This window comes from Conger conger, chromosome 5 (genome assembly GCF_963514075.1).
Source record: "Conger conger chromosome 5, fConCon1.1, whole genome shotgun sequence".
In the NCBI taxonomy this organism is placed as follows: Eukaryota; Metazoa; Chordata; class Actinopteri; order Anguilliformes; family Congridae; genus Conger; species Conger conger.
The window spans coordinates 2,139,079-2,155,749 of NC_083764.1; the positions used below are offsets into that span (position 1 = coordinate 2,139,079).

General features: G+C 48.5%; 1 protein-coding gene and 1 long non-coding RNA gene across 2 annotated transcripts; one reads left to right on the forward strand and one right to left on the reverse strand.

Annotated features, from left to right (window-relative positions):
- Positions 1 to 794: 794 nt before the first annotated feature.
- Positions 795 to 12,763, forward strand: tmem151ba (transmembrane protein 151Ba). The gene is made up of 3 exons (XM_061242509.1): positions 795 to 878; positions 10,772 to 11,065; positions 11,561 to 12,763. Exons 1-3 carry the CDS (start codon positions 795 to 797, stop codon positions 12,761 to 12,763), a joined length of 1,581 nt encoding a protein of 526 aa, XP_061098493.1.
- On the reverse strand, positions 3,993 to 15,615 carry LOC133128755 (uncharacterized). The gene is made up of 3 exons (XR_009708785.1): positions 15,375 to 15,615; positions 4,188 to 4,767; positions 3,993 to 4,117 (listed from the first exon to the last, which is right to left on the reverse strand). It is a non-coding gene; the product is annotated as an uncharacterized LOC133128755 (long non-coding RNA).
- Between the last annotated feature and the right edge of the window lie 1,056 nt (positions 15,616 to 16,671).

The following is a 16,671-nucleotide window of genomic DNA, read 5'->3' on the forward strand; positions in this document are numbered from 1 at the left end:
GTTCTCGATGCTCATCTGCAGGTTCACTCTCAGCAATTACAGAAGCGCTTTGGCCAGATTTTTTTCCTTCCTAAATAACTTAGGCTATGTGTTTTGGTTTTGCTGAGATCAGCGCCCATCTCTAAATACGGCGCGCACTCGTGTTGCCCGTAGCATGCTGCCAAGGTCACGTCCCCCCTCCCGGTGCAATTCGACAGAAAGGAAAAAATCTGTGCGAAGCGCCGCTGTCTCGCCGTTATTAGTCTACCTGAGGAGGCGAGGACAACAAGCAACCAGGCGACGGTGTTTATTCTCCAACGCAGGGCTCATCTGTAGTCCTTACACGCTGCTCAGAGACGGGTGCTTGCCTTTACCGTTTTTACCTTTCTTTACACGAATGTCTTTGTCCGTTTTATAATCCGTCTAACAGAAATGACTTTTCATCGAGGGGGTATTTGATGTTTTTTTTTTTCTTCGCTGTTGGTACCACCGCACCATATCGCGTTCTCTCGCACAGCAACACGGGGTGGATATCAGAAACAAGCCTCTCTATTCTCCAAAATATTATTTTGGTCTTGGAAGCACGTAGACATGCAACAAACACACATCCGCACGGCAGCCCCCGTTTGAGCGGATGCGCCGGGAACGGGGTCCTCTAATCTAAGCTTTTTTTAAGCCGGGGTTTTTAAAAATTCATTTCAGGGGGGCTTGGCTTGGATAATGTATTTGTTTGCTGGCGAGTTTTCGTGGTGCTGCGATTCGGAGCTATTAATTCCAGAGGTGATCCATGCTCCAGTGTTTACACCGGTACCATCATGTCCCCAGCATCCGCGGCGGCGACCAGCGAGAGCAGCACCACCACGGTGCCCGAGGAAGATGCCGAGAGTCCCCGGGAAGAGGTGAGAAGCGCCGCGACACCTTCACACGTCCGCGGCTCCCTGTTTTCCGTATGCCCACGCCCGTCACTTTAAACTGTGATGACATATTACAGATTTTAAGAGCAGTTAGCCTACTATTCCGCTGATGAGGGAAGGGTGGGGGGTTGTAATGATGTTTTCTTTTCGGGCAATTAACGTGTTGGTGACTGGTTGTACGCATAGCTTCTAAATGTCGCTCCACCAAATGTTTTATGGGTTCCATGCGTGTGATACGGTCTGAATTAGGCGAGGTGCTAAAAATCGCTGTCGGGTGGATCGCTGAAATCTGTGCTCGTAATGGTGATGGAATGAAACTAGGCGCCTTTCATCTGTATGTGTTCATATGTGTGCAAGCATATGCCAGTGTATGTGTGTGTGTGTGTGTGTGTGTGTGTGTGTGTTTCAGTGTGAGACGGGTTAGAGAGATTTGAATTGTTCACATTCTGCCCTGAAACCTTTGAAATTAATCCATGTGACATTATCGGTGGCAGACGCGGAGGAGCAGTAGTCAGCGCTCTCCAGCTCTCCGGCGCAAGGCTCTGACACTAGCGGCGTAAAACCCAGCAGCTACCGGTCTTTAAAACGCATCGCGGCTGTAATCGAGTTAGCGGGAAGTTCTTTTTTACGTGCGGGACGGAAGAAGGAGTGAAAGCGTTCAGAATGTTCATTACGTCACCGCGTCACCCCCTCTGCCTCGACAACAACGGCGAGCCAGTTCCCGCTGGCACAGTGAGGATGAGGAGGATGAAGATAAAATCTTACTGCCTGCAGGCCACTCCTAAAGAACCACCTATTCCCACCTGTACTCCACTTTTATACAGGTTCACCTCACCTCTATACACACCTGTACTCCACTTATAAAGGTATACATCTATTTACACACCTGTATTGTGCTCCTAAAGGTACATCTCCCAACACAGGGATACTCCACTCTTGAGACAAACCTCTTTACACAACAGGCTCCGGGTCTTTGTTTATATAACCCATCCTCCCACCTATTTCTGCGTTCCCAGGTCAGGAAAATCCTGTCATTATGACACCAAATCAGCCTTTTCTCTGTCTGAATGTCAGTGTTTGCATTCACCAGAGGTATGTAGACATGTTGTCTTTATTAAGGCCTTCTGTGAGCTTAAATGGTGGGCGTGGAATGATATTGTCTCTGCTGTGAGTAGATCATCGGTACTTTGTGAAAAGCACTACTACAGAAAAAAAAATTGTAATATTAGTAGATATTGACATATTGTTAAAGTAGCTCTATTGTTACAACTGCTACAAAAATGACTACTCCTTATATAATAATATAATAAAATAATATAATAATAATAATAATAATAATAATAATAATAATAGTAAATCGCAGTAGTAAGCTATTTATGCACCATCCTACAAAATGGACAGAGGTAGCTGTTTTCGCCAGTGTTTGGATATCTTAACAGAGGTAGCTGTTTTCGCCAGTGTGTGGATATCTTAACAGAGGTAGCTGTTTTAGTCAGTGTTTGGATATCTTAACAGAGGTAGCTGTTTTAGTCAGTGTTTGGATATCTTAACAGAGGTAGCTGTTTTCGCCAGTGTTTGGATATCTTAACAGAGGTAGCTGTTTTCGCCAGTGTTTGGATATCTTAACAGAGGTAGCTGTTTTAGTCAGTGTTTGGATATCTTAACAGAGGTAGCTGTTTTAGTCAGTGTTTGGATATCTTAACAGAGGTAGCTGTTTTAGTCAGTGTTTGGATATCTTAACAGAGGTAGCTGTTTTAGTCAGTGTTTGGATATCTTAACAGAGGTAGCTGTTTTAGTCAGTGTTTGGATATCTTAACAGAGGTAGCTGTTTTAGTCAGTGTTTGGATATCTTAACAGAGGTAGCTGTTTTAGTCAGTGTTTGGATATCTTAACAGAGGTAGCTGTTTTAGTCAGTGTTTGGATATCTTAACAGAGGTAGCCGTTTTAGTCAGTGTTTGGATATCTTAACAGAGGTAGCCGTTTTAGTCAGTGTTTGGATATCTTAACAGAGGTAGCTGTTTTAGTCAGTGTTTGGATATCTTAACAGAGGTAGCTGTTTTAGTCAGTGTTTGGATATCTTAACAGAGGTAGCTGTTTTAGTCAGTGTTTGGGTGCTGGGTGGAAGCATGTTTGGGGTCTTTTTGTTTTTGATGTTTTTATATTTTATCTGGGTAATGGTTCATCTCTGATTGTGTTTCCAGACACCATGCTATAAAGGGGAAATGTCTGCATTTATATAGCACCTTTATCCAAAGTGCTGTACAATTGATGCTTCTCATTCTCCCATTCACCCATTCACACACACACACACACACACACACACACACACACACACACACACACACACACACCAACAGCGAGTGACTGCCATGCAAGGCACCATCCTTGATCTGCTTGATGCGTATAATGTGTGGACCAGCCTAGGGTTAGATAGGATTGTTGTTGTGTGTAAATTTGTCAATGTGTTTGACTGTGAAAGGGCAGAATCTGTCCAGATGGTTTAGAGATGAGCGAATCCAGGCAGATTGTAATTTTTCAGGATTTATAGTGCTGGAGGGCACGCTCACGTTTATCCCCGTCTCTCACTGGACCATGGTGCCCAGGGTGCCATTACCACGGCGACCGGGCAGACCTAAACCAATCAGAGGCCTTCATACTCAAGCCCTCTCACAACTGTAAACACATTTGGTTGCCAAATAATTCTCTGGTGAACAGTTACTGAGAGAGGAAGCAGTACCCCTCCTGCTGGAGATGAGGTACATTTGAGAAACACAATAAATCATCCGAAGAAAAAAATCAATTATTTATAACTCATAGCCATGGTTTGACCATTAACAATGTGTTTCAGTTAAAATCACATTTTTGACACAAAGAAATAGTCTTATTTTAGTCTTATTTTATAATATATATTATTTATATATTTTATTTCTAGAACCTTTGCTATGGTATACATTTAATATATGAATTTAAAAAAATTAAAGTGAAGCAAAGAGCGTGCACAAAAAGAGCGTGCACGAGGAAGAGCGTGCACGAGGAAGAGTGTGCACGAGGAAGAGTGTGCACAAATCATATGACAGTGTGCACAGAGCACAAGAGGGTGCATGAGAATCAGGAGCATGCAGTGCCTCCGTTTCCTGGTTCAGGGCTGTCCCGTCTTCAGAAAAATATGCCCACAGGAAATCTTCTGTGCACCATATTTCTACATCAGGAAGTCGAGTTGGTATCTGTGGTTAAAATGATCATTATTCATTACAACAAACGCTGTAGAGAATGTTTAATCAGCCAAACGCTCACCTGCATTCGCGCCGCCTATAAAAGACACGGGAGCTGACAGGGCCCGTGACATCATCTCAGCCACACGCAGAGCTCCGGTCTCAGAGGAGGCAGAATCTGCTGCAGCGTGGGGCTTTCACACGGTCAGAGGTGCTTCCTCTGAGTCTCTGATCACGTGGAGGTTTCTCTGAGTCTCTGATCACGTGGAGGTTTCTCTGAGTCTCTGATCACGTGGAGGTTTCTCTGAGTCTCGGATCACGTGGAGGTTTCTCTGAGTCTCTGATCACGTGGAGGTTTCTCTGAGTCTCTGATCACGTGGAGGTTTCTCTGAGTCTCGGATCACGTGGAGGTTTCTCTGAGTCTCTGATCACGTGGAGGTTTCTCTGAGTCTCTGATCACGTGGAGGTTTCTCTGAGTCTCTGATCACGTGGGGGTTTCTCTGAGTCTCGGATCACGTGGAGGTTTCTCTGAGTCTCTGATCACGTGGAGGTTTCTCCGAGTCTCGGATCACGTGGAGGTTTTGGGTCGGGTGACGCTGTTCTCGCTGGGTGGGAAATGGGATGGATTCAGCCACTGCCCCATTTTCAGCAGCAGAATCAGTCTGTTAGGAGAGCAGTATATTTCAGCCAGGGGGGACCGTTCCATCTAAACACAGAGTAATGCAATATGCTGCAGCAGCACCATTAGATCAATCTCCTCTAGTGTGGTAGCTGTTTATTCTAACTGGCATGAACTAATGTAGTTAACTACTACTACTGAGAGGTTAATCTGCACAGCTCTGTTGATGTATTTGTACATCATTCATTCATGTTAACAATGACATTAGTTAATTCCAATTCATGAACTGTATTGGAAAGTGTGACCAATGGATATTTACATTAGTCATTGACTGTACAGAACCAAAGCACACACTGTGGATAGACTGCATGGTTCCCTGTAATCATGAACATGGGGTAATTAGGAGAGTAAATATGCCTATCCCCAACCGGGGCTGTCTCTCTGGAGACGCACAGTTCAGAACTAAATGCTGTTCCTGTGTGACATGGATACCTTCAGAAGGAGGCATAGTGATGGTTCAGCCCAATAAAAGCACTCTCTCTCTGGATGCATCTGCTCCAGCTCCCCTCTGGTACTCTCACAGATCTTCAGAGTTCCACTAGTGCTCAAACATCCACGTTTTTGGGGAAATGGACCGGATTCTGTCTGTAGACTAAACTATAATACAATCTGTCCTGGACTATGACCAGTGAGGGCCTACAGTACACAGCATCATGAGATCAGCACACTGAAATTAATGAAAAATGTTGTGCAAGTCTCTAGAAAATGAGCTAAATGTAAGAGTAATTTCTTTAATGACGAGGCAGGACGCTGTGAAAGAGCTTCAGGCCCTGCCTTGCAGGACAGTCTCATTGTCTGTGCGTCTGCATGCTGGGTGGACAGAGTCATGTAACCAATGCCGCATTAATGTGAGCGACATGCTAACGCTACCTAGCCTGTGTGTGACCGACATGCTAACGCTACCCAGCCTGTGTGTGAGTGACATGCTAACGCTAACCAGCCTGGGTGTGAGTGACATGCTAACGCTAACCAGCCTGGGTGTGAGTGACATGCTAACGCTACATAGCCTGGGTGTGAGTGACATGCTAACGCTAACCAGCCTGGGTGTGAGTGACATGCTAACGCTACATAGCCTGGGTGTGAGTGACATGCTAACGCTAACCAGCCTGGGTGTGAGCGACATGCTAACGCTACCCAGCCTGTGGCTGCAGGCCATCAGCCCTTGGGCTGGGAGACTCGGTGTGGAGGGTTTGATGGGCTAATCTGTGATTTATCAGCGCAGGCTGAGCGATATCCTGGAGGGGGATAAACACACTTAGCAGCAGCAGCAGGATGTGGCAAGAGCCCTGCGGAGCAGAGCATCATGGGAGAAGCCCGTTCATTGATTTTTTTGTGCTGGTGTCATTTTCGGCTGGTGGAGCTGCGCTGGGTGAGGTCACCAGCCTGAGAGGCACAGGGAGACACAGGGAGACACGGCCTGTAGAGGCACAGGGAGACACAGGGCCTGTAGAGGCACAGGGAGACACAGGGCCTGTAGAGACACAGGGAGACACAGGGCCTGGAGAGGCACAGGGAGACACAGGGAGACACAGGGCCTGGAGAGACACAGGGAGACACAGGGAGACACAGGGCCTGGAGAGACACAGGGAGACACAGGGAGACACAGGGCCTGGAGAGACACAGGGAGACACAGGGGGACACAGGGCCTGGAGAGGCACAGGGAGACACAGGGCCTGGAGAGACACAGGGAGACACAGGGCATGGAGAGACACAGGGAGACACAGGGAGACACAGGGCCTGGAGAGACACAGGGAGACACAGGGCCTGTAGAGACACAGGGAGACACAGGACCTGGAGAGACACAGGGAGACACAGGGGGACACAGGGCCTGGAGAGACACAGGGAGACACAGGGCCTGGAGAGACACAGAGAGACACAGGGAGACACAGGGCCTGGAGAGACACAGGGAGACACAGGGCATGGAGAGACACAGGGAGACACAGGGAGACACAGGGCCTGGAGAGGCACAGGGAGACACAGGGCCTGGAGAGACACAGGGAGACACAGAGAGACACAGGGCCTGGAGAGACACAGGGAGACACAGAGAGACACAGGGCCTGGAGAGACACAGGGAGACACAGAGAGACACAGGGCCTGGAGAGGAGAGCTCACACAGCCACAGGAACATACGGTGGGTAGTAAAACACGGTCAGCAATCCGCCCTGGACACATGAGTCTCTGTCTTCACTGTGAACCAGAGAGCACAGACACAATGTGCAGGATTCACTCTGGAGTCACACAGGATGTGACGTCACAGTTATTTAGCTGAAACGTTTATCCAAACCAACTAACAGTTGATCAGTGGCCAATCCCCCCTGGAGCAATGTGTGGTTAAGGGCCTTGATTAAGGGCCCAACAGCTGCACTGATCTTGCTGTGGCTACACTGGGGCTTGAACCACCAACCTTCCAGGTCCTAGTCAGGTACCTTCAGTCACTTGGCATGTGTAAAAATAATTTTCATTTTATTTATGCCTGAAAGATTATTAGCCTTGTTGCGATTATTATCACGTTATCATGACATGGCTTTATGGTCCAGCTATCGTTGTGAACATGACAGCATATTAGCATTACGCTTGCTTGCATGTTCGCATTATCCGAACATTGTTAGCGACATGAACATATTCACACGAGTGCCCACCTTACCGTGAGCACCTGCATCAATACTCAGCACAGCAGTGCTGCCTGCATGAGCAGCAGAATGCTAACCACCGTCATAATTTTATTTTTATTTACGAGGAAGACTTTGACCCTTATTGTGTTGTAGATAAACTCCAGAGGAATTCTGCAGAACTCCTGGAAGATGTCTATTTTTAAGGCGTGTATTTAAAATGTGTGAGCGCGTGACAGATGTGTGCTGTCACCAGCACGAGTCTGAATCCACAGAGAGTCTAAACGCACCGCGCACATCCAGGGCTTGTAGATCACCGCTGATTAAATATTAACATGATAGTGGATCTATTATTGTGTAAAATGTATTTGATTGCAATATGCTGTATGTCCAGACTGCCATATTTACTTATGCCATATTTTACGTATAATTATTGAATCGTTAATTATTTATTGTTTTTAACAATTACGTTTTTTGTTGATTGGATAACAAATAAATTATTGCATATCAGTATGTGTGTGTGAGTGTGTGTGATGAGTATGTGTGTGTGCTGGTGTGTGTGTGAGAGTGTGTGTATGTGTGTGTGAGTGTGTAAGAGAGTGAAGTGTGTTTGTGTGTGTGTGAGAGTGTGTGTGTGTGTGTGTGTGTGAGAGAGAGTGAAGTGAGAGAGTGAAGTGTGTGACTGTGTGTGTGTGAGAGTGTGAGTGTGTGTGTGCGTATGTGTGTGAGTGTGTGTGTGAGAGAGAGTGAAGTGAGTGTGTGTGTGAGAGTGTGTGTGCGTGTGAGAGAGAGTGAAGTGAGAGAGTGAAGTGTGTGAGTGTGTGTGTGAGAATGTGAGTGTGTGTGTGCGTATGTGTGTGAGTGTGTGTGTGAGAGAGAGTGAAGTGAGTGTGTGTGTGAGAGTGTGTGTGTGTGTGAGAGAGAGTGAAGTGTGTGAGTGTGTGAGTGTGTGTGTGTGTGTGAGAGAGAGTGAAGTGTGTGAGTGTGTGTGTGAGTGTGTGCGAGTGTGTGTGTGTAAATGGATACAGGCACAGAGAGCTCAGCTCATGCATAAGAAATGGTGGAGCACTTTGAATGCCGCGTTCGCCGTTAAATATTTAGAGACACGAAACGACCTGTCAGCTCAGTTCAGTGGAACCCCTGGGGTCCTCCAGCAGTCACCCCCCAATCCCCCCTCCACCCCCCACCCCGCGTGGAGCCGGCAGGAATATCCAACAGTGCTGCCACATTTCCATTCATATGAGAGTGTGTGTGTGAGTGTGTGTGTCTGTGTGTGTGTGTGTGTGTGTGACTGTGTGCTACAACAAAAATGTGAAGACTTTGCTTTTTGTTGGGGTCTGTAACCCTGGAGCTTGAGAATCCGGTTGAGAGCAGGTAGGCTGTTACCTGTGAAGCACCTGCTCTAATGAGTCACAGAAGTGCTGGGAAACATCAGAAAGCAGCACACAGTGCAGCACTGCAGTCTGCAGTGCACAGCAAAGGTGTGTTACAGTCCAGTGCCATCTGCACAACGCTAGGAAGGGGCTTACATACAGAACCTGTGGTGTCTGAGCCGCGCGAGGGGCCCGTTTAAACACCGGGTCGGTTCTCCCGCTCCACGACTCCTCACTGCTAAAACCGGCCTGTCACAGACGCTAAAAACCTGCTCATCAGCCACAGCTAAACAACAGCAGGCTGTGGGCACGGGCGGTGATGTCACTGTGTGTGTGCGTGTGTGTGTGTGTGTGTGTGTGTGTGTGTGTGCGTGTGTGTGTGTGTGTGTGTGTGTGTGTGTGTGTGCGTGTGTGTGTCTGTGTGTGTGTGTGTCTGTGTGTGTGTGTGTGTGTGTGTGTGATAATGGGCGCTCATCCTGGGGTCTTGTGTGTGTGTCTGTGTGTGTGTGTGTGTGTGTCTGTGTGTGTGTGTGTGTGTGTGATAACGGGCGCTCATCCTGGGGTCTGGTGTGTGTGTGTCTGTGTGTGTGTGTGTGTGTCTGTGTGTGTGTGTGTGTGTGTGTCTGTGTGTGTGTGTGTCTGTGTGTGTGTGTGTGTGTGTCTGTGTGTGTGTGTGTGTGTGTCTGTGTGTGTGTGTGGCAGCACGCTGTCTGGGTTTGGAGGGTGCATGGTCTCTAAAGCTGAGGATGGATTTCAGTTTTATCATGTTTTTATATGTTTTCAGAGCAGAAACAGCAGGAAAAGGGGGGGGGGGGTTCTGGATGTCGTCTTCCTAAGAATTCTTCTCTCATGCGATGAGTCTGAACAAGAACCTCTGACTCAGTGCTGTGATGACTACACTGCCTCTCCATGAGATGACGTGTGGTTCTGAATGCAGGTCCAATCACACACGACCCAGATGAGATGACTTGTGGTTCTGAATGCAGGTCCAATCACACGACCCAGATCAGATGACGTGTGGTTCTGAATGCAGGTCCAATCACACACGACCCAGATGAGATGATGTGTGGTTCTGAGTGCAGGTCCAATCACACACGACCCAGATGAGATGATGTGTGGTTCTGAATGCGGGTCCAATCACACACGACCCAGATGAGATGATGTGTGGTTCTGAATGCGGGTCCAATCACACACGACCCAGATGAGATGATGTGTGGTTCTGAATGCAGGTCCAATCACACACGACCCAGATGAGATGACTTGTGGTTCTGAGTGCAGGTCCAATCACACACGACCCAGATGAGATGACGTGTGGTTCTGAGTGCAGGTCCAATCACACACGACCCAGATGAGATGATGTGTGGTTCTGAGTGCAGGTCCAATCACACACGACCCAGATGAGATGATGTGTGGTTCTGAATGCAGGTCCAATCACACACGACCCAGATGAGATGACGTGTGGTTCTGAGTGCAGGTCCAATCACACACGACCCAGCAGGGCCCATCCGCAGGCCGAGACCTGGCGATGCAGAACGCTCGTGTGTGAGGTGGTATTGTGATGAAGAATTGTCCGGCATTGTGGTTCCATTGTGTGTCTGAGCCCAACAGAGCATCTGTAGCTCAAACACGGGCCCCACGTCCCGTTTCAGCTTCTGTAGCTGCCTCTCAGTAAAGTTTAATCCGACTCCTCCATGGGTTGTGTTTCAGAGACCAGGATTACGCCAGTAGTCGAAAGGGTTCAAGAATAACCATTTATTCAATATAATCATTTTCAAGCTTGTGTAGAAAAGGGGGTGATGCTAAAAGGGTTGAACACCAACGCTGTGCACTTCTGTTCACATCAAATCCAGCCCTTAAAGTCACTCATGTCCAGAGGTGGAAAGTCCAGAGGTCAGAAAGTAAAAGTCCCGTGGAATAAGACACTGGAGAGGACTTTTACTCTGTGAAGCGGGATGTTCCAGCCGCGCTGACGTCCCTGCCTCCCCCCCCCCCCTCTGTGTTGCAGCAGCGGCCTCTGAAGCAGACCCTGAGCAAGTCTCTGTGCCGCGAGACGCACTGGAAGTGCCTGCTCCTGTCCCTCCTCATGTACGGCTGCGTGGGGGTCATGACCTGGTGTCACGTGACCAAGGTGACGCGGCTCACCTTCGACAACGCCTACAAGGGCAAGTCCATGATGTACCACGACAGCCCCTGCTCCAACGGCTACATCTACATCCCGCTGGCCTTCCTGCTCATGCTGTACGTGGTGTACCTGGTGGAGTGCTGGCACTGCTACACGCGCAGCGAGCTGCAGTACAAGGTGAGTGCCGTCGCCTCGCAACGCAGGCCAAGAAATGCTGCAGACTTAGCATTTGATGTGCCGTAAGTATGGAGTATAAATTGAGGGAACCTTATACAACGAGTACCGTGTGCAGTTCTGGGAACCGTTCTACAAGAAAGCTATAGAGGCACTGGAAAAGGTTCAAAGAAGGGCAACCAGATTGATTCCATCGATAAAAGTTAGAAGTTATGAGGCACTTTCGCCTCACAAGGAGGTGGTTCTGGGTTCGAATCCAGGCCGATCGGATCCTCTCTTAGCATGTTCTATTCTGTGGGTTTCCTCCCGCACTCAAAACACACGCGTGTCAGGTTAGGTGTGCTCCTGCCATTGCCCTGGACCAAGGCACTGCCCTCAGGACTGGAGTTGGTCCCCGGGCGCTGCACTGTGGCTGCCCACTGCTCCTAAGTAACTAGGATGAGTCAAATTACCCCTCAGGGTTAAACAAAGTCCATCATGTCTCATCTCATCTCGTAGGTGGATGTGGAGAGCGTGTCTGAGCGCGTGCAGAGGATGCAGTCGGCCACGCCCTGCATCTGGTGGAAGGCCATCAGCTACCACTACGTCCGGCGCACGCGGCAGGTGACCCGCTACCGCAACGGCGACGCCTACACCACCACGCAGGTGTACCACGAGCGCGTCAACACTCACGTGGCGGAGGCCGAGTTCGACTACGGGAACTGCGGCGTGAAGGACATCTCCAAGCGTCTCCTGGGGCTGGAGAGCTTCGCCGTGACCAAGCTCCGCTTCACCAAGTGCTTCAGCTTCGCCAACGTGGAGTCGGAGAACTCGTACCTCACGCAGCGCGCCCGCTTCTTCACGGAGAACGAGGGCCTGGACGACTACATGGAGGCGCGCGAGGGCATGCACCTGAAGAACGTGGACTTCAAGGAGCACATGATGGCGTTCTCCAACCCGGCACACCTGCCCTGGTACGCGTCGCACCTGGCCTTCTGGGCGGCGGCGCTCCTGACGCTGTCCTGGCCGCTGCGCGTGCTGACGGAGTTCCGCACCGCCTACGTGCACTACCACGTGGAGAAGCTGTTCGGCTTCGACTACGCGCCCGTCACCCCGTCCGACGAGCGCGCGCCCTACTGCCGGCACATCCCGCGCGTCAACACCATCGACAGCACCGAGCTGGAGTGGCACATCCGGTCCAACCAGCAGCTGGTGCCCAGCTACTCGGAGGCGGTGCTGATGGACCTGGCCCAGCTGTCGGCCTGCAGCACGTACGCGCTGTGTGGCAGCGGCGCCGGGGGCGGGGCCTATCGGCAGAACTGTGAGCGGTGCCACCGGGCCATCAGCAGCTCGTCCATCTTCTCCCGCAGCGCGCTCAGCATCTGCAACGCGGCCAGCCCGCGCCTGCCCTTCAGCGCCAGCCGCTTCTCCCTGGGCCGGCTGTACGGCTCCCGGCGGAGCTGCCTGTGGAGCCGCAGCGGCAGCAGCCTGAACGAGCCGGACGGCGCCGCCCCGGCCGGACCGGCCCCCACCGAGAGCACGCGCTGCCTCTCCGGCCAGCTGGCCAGCAGCACGGGCGACACCACGCCCCCGCCCCCGCCCCCGCCCTATCAGGACGCCCTGTACTTCCCCGTGCTCATCGTGCACCGCAACGAGGGCTGCCTCAACCACAACCACCGCTCCCTGCACCGCAACGGGTCCTGCGTGGAGACCTCGCTATGACCCGGGCCGGAGCGCCGGGAACGCCCGACTCGCAGAGCGGGAACGCGTGGGTGCAGGACCCGGATCCGGAATGCCGGACACACGCGGAATGTGAACGTGGAGCCGTGTGCACACGGATCATAACGTGTCCCGGGCGGGCGGGGAGCTCCAGGACACGGGAGGGAGCCGTTACAGACGCACGCTGAGGACCTCACTCTCGGGTACCTGTGTCTGCAGGTACGGTGCCACCGGTCACCAGGGCAACCTCTCCGTGTTCCAGAGTCTCCTCTCTCTGTCTCTCTCTCGCTCTCTCATGAGGTTTCTTCCAGTAATATTTTTAATAGTGAGTCAGTAAATGGTAAAACATTTTTTTTATATCACAGCATGCTAGGTAAATAATAATCAATTATACGACACACAGCAAACTGGTTTTGAGGGGACGATACCCGCTGTTGGTTGATGAGTCTGCTGGGTTTGTGGAGGCCGGTATGTGGCTGTTTCCCACTGTGACACTTAGTCCACTCTGTCCACATCCTACACTCTGGGGATTCATTCTGCTCAATTTGGATTTATTTTTATTTTTTCTGATTTAACTTGAAAAATTATGGGCTGAATTAGGCCGAAGTCAAAAGTTATTTTTCCCCCAAGTTTGGATTGATGAAAAATATTTTTTATTATTTATGATTTTCTAACCTTTTTTCTTATTTATTTCAATGTTAAACATGACATATTGCATTGGTTCCATTTGAGAGAATGAAATATTGAAGGTTTGCTTTGTGTGACTAGAGATTCACATCACAGCAGAGCCCCGGCCAATCAGAAGCTTTCAAAGGGAGCAGAATCAGCCAGGCCAAAAGCCTATGCGATATTTACTCTAGATATCTTTAATATTTAAACATCAAACACTGCTTCATCCGTGCTTTTATGAGTGTCATTATTGATGTGCAAAAGAGTGACCCAGTAGAACAGCTTCCAAACAGCGAGACAACATTACACTGCAAACGGCAGCACTTCCCAAACGGCCAATGATTGCTAAATGGATACATTCCCATAAAAAAATTTCCATAATATTTAGATGTTAAAATAATAGAACGTGCTCTGTTCTGTGGAGGGGTGAGGACGCAGACGGAGGGGAGAGTAAATATGCGCCCTGCCAGCGGTGCTTAAAGATCTGTGTGGGTTTAAATGTTTTAAGCACACGCAGGAAGTGTCGTTAACAACAGGCAGACCGATATCTCGTGTTCCTCCTGTGCTGCTATTTATAGCGCCTTTAGTGCGATGAATAATTTAGCGAAGGATGCCGAAGGGAGCGCGAGCTTCAAACGGGACGCGTGCGGGGAAAGGGAAGAGCGCGCCGCGGATTCCAGACATGCGGGAAAGGGCGAGCATTGGCCGCCTCGGGCTCCAGTTACTCAAACGGTCACCGGAACCTGAAATACTGCGCTCCACTCCTCTACACGCTAGCAAGCGTGATAGAACACAACAAACGACATTTGTTGCGGGTGTATTGAAGTGTGTAGCCATAATTAGGGCATCTTAACTCTCGTTTCTAGAAATGCTTATCTGTGGATGTTTATAAATTCACAGAAACAAGTTCTTGGTTTTATTTCTCAGTATCATTTCTGCACCAGTAGGGCAGGGCAGGGCATATCATAGAGCAGATCCCAGTGGATCATTGGATGTGGCTGGAGAGAGCTAGTGGACTTCAGAGTAGATCCTAGTGGATCATTGAATGTGACAGAATAGATCCAGTAGAATGTGGCTGTAGAGAGCTAGTGTACTTCAGAGCAGATCCTAGTGGATCACTGAATGTGGTTGAAGAGAGTTCTTTAAATAAATATTCAGCTTATAACAGAGCTCAAAAGTGGATCATCTTCTTTTGTAAATTAACTCACATTTTAAGAAGTAGTTCACTGGTCTTGCGCAGCATTAATGAAGCAATATATTTAAATGTTTTTAAAGATTACAAAATTGAAATGCCCTCGGATTCTGTTAATCAAAGATACTGATCTCCTCAAAATTGGATAAAGATCAATCACACCCAAGTAATCACACCAGGATGACTTCTAACAGGAACACTTGCACCTGGATCACATCAGAAGAAACTGCATAGCTGGCCTATTTTTAACTGAGGTGGGAAGAGATACAAGCCTTCCTTTTATGTGCAAAACGTATCACTCAGTCAACAGACTGCAGAAGGTGTTAGACAGTTTTTGTGAGATTAAATTAGGATGAAATTAAATGGATCTTTCAGTGCTTTGCTTTCCAAAGTCTGACCTAAAGCAGTTGTAGTCCTGTAGCATTCATAACCTCCGTCATAACCCTGTGATCCTGGCCATGCAGATAGTTTCAATGGATTAAGAGGTCCACTTTGGAGCAGAAACAGCCCTAGGCCCAGAAACACATACAACCATTTCACCAACGTCTGCAGTACTACAACCCACAAAAACACGGAAACAGAACCGCCTTCAAAAAAAAAAAAGTTTGTTTCCCAGCCTTACGGATTCTGAAGACATCCTACGTTATGCGCGCGGGTGGACCTGAGCGGAGAAAGAGCCGTTCCCGCCTGGTGGACACGGCGTTTCATCTGCTGTAAGAGTAAATCTATCAAATATTCAAACATTTGACTTACCTAACTTTACCATGTACCGTCAAAACTCAGACAAGAAAAGCTCTCTATATCCACACAGTATGCTCAGGAACTCACAGTCTTTGTACAGTTAAACTCTCAATGTATGTTTTTTTTTAAAACATAAAAACACCAGTACTACTGATTGTCTTCACCTTCTATCGCCTGTCTTGTTTCTCCGCCTCAGGCGGCCATGTTTGTTGTGCGTTCACGTTACTGTGAACCTCTCGAGTACAACATAAAATGTTAGAATGTCTTTAAGTGCAACACGATGAAACGCAATGTAACATAAATACCACGTAACATAAAGGACGCAATACACACACTAGAAAGCAACACAATACAATACATTGCACGTAAACCACAGCTACATCTTCTCATTAACATTCCTCTTCACCAACTTTGAGCAGGTTACAGCGATTAGTATCATACCTCGTTCTGCTAATAATAAGGATTGTTTTTGTTAAAATATTTATAAAAACAAAAGCTAGGCGTCAGCAGCTTTGCGATTTAACGGCTCAAATCTCGTACGAGAGACCTCCGAAAGCTTTCGGCCCGTATACGGCGTGGTGAGTGCATCTATGCAAGACCCACGAGAGACCCGAGACTTCCAGCCACGGCTCCGGACGTGCTGTCTGATTTCCGCGGATTCACACGTCTGCGGGGTGCTGTGCGATTGTGCTGGTTCCCGGGATGATTTAAGCAGAAGAGGATGAATACTCGTAGCAGCGGAGACAGCAGTGTCTCTCTCTCCACAGCAATCAGTCTGTCACCGCGGTAACGTACTAGTGGGGACCGGGCCTTGGAACGCTAATTGAATGTTTGTGTGTGTCGCGGCTCGACAGAATCTGGGGCAAAGACGCGCTTATAACAACAAATATAAATCTGACAATTTTTTTAAACAACATGATTTTTACACCACAAATGACTGTTACCACCATCCCCTTTATTTCTGATCAGCCTATATTTAAATATTTAAGATGTTTAAAATGTTTGAAAATGTAAAAGGTTTCATGTATCCCGTTGGTTGGAAAGGTTCAGATATTCATATTTTTATGAAGTTTTACAGTTAGCGGATGGAGGGAGGAGGAGGATAGCTTTTCTACTGTAGATACTGGGGATATTATGTGTTTTCTGTGCTGTTGAATGTGTCACCAGTAAAATAAAGCAAAAAATGTGTCTGATCACAGGCCATAATGTTGGTTTGTTGGGAGTTGAAGTCATCAAATGTATATCTGAACATCTGGTGCAGAAATGTTTAAAAAAGAAAACAAAATGTATTGTATATACCCGGATCATA

What these genes read in the sequence shown, in the direction of transcription:
- tmem151ba (XM_061242509.1), top strand. Translation starts at nt 795, where the DNA reads ATGTCCCCAGCATCCGCGGCGGCGACCAGCGAGAGCAGCACCACCACG. An exon ending in CCGAGAGTCCCCGGGAAGAG is followed by an intron (nt 879 to 10,771) that starts GTGAGAAGCGCC and finishes TCTGTGTTGCAG; the next exon opens with CAGCGGCCTCTGAAGCAGAC. An exon ending in GCAGCGAGCTGCAGTACAAG is followed by an intron (nt 11,066 to 11,560) that starts GTGAGTGCCGTC and finishes CTCATCTCGTAG; the next exon opens with GTGGATGTGGAGAGCGTGTC.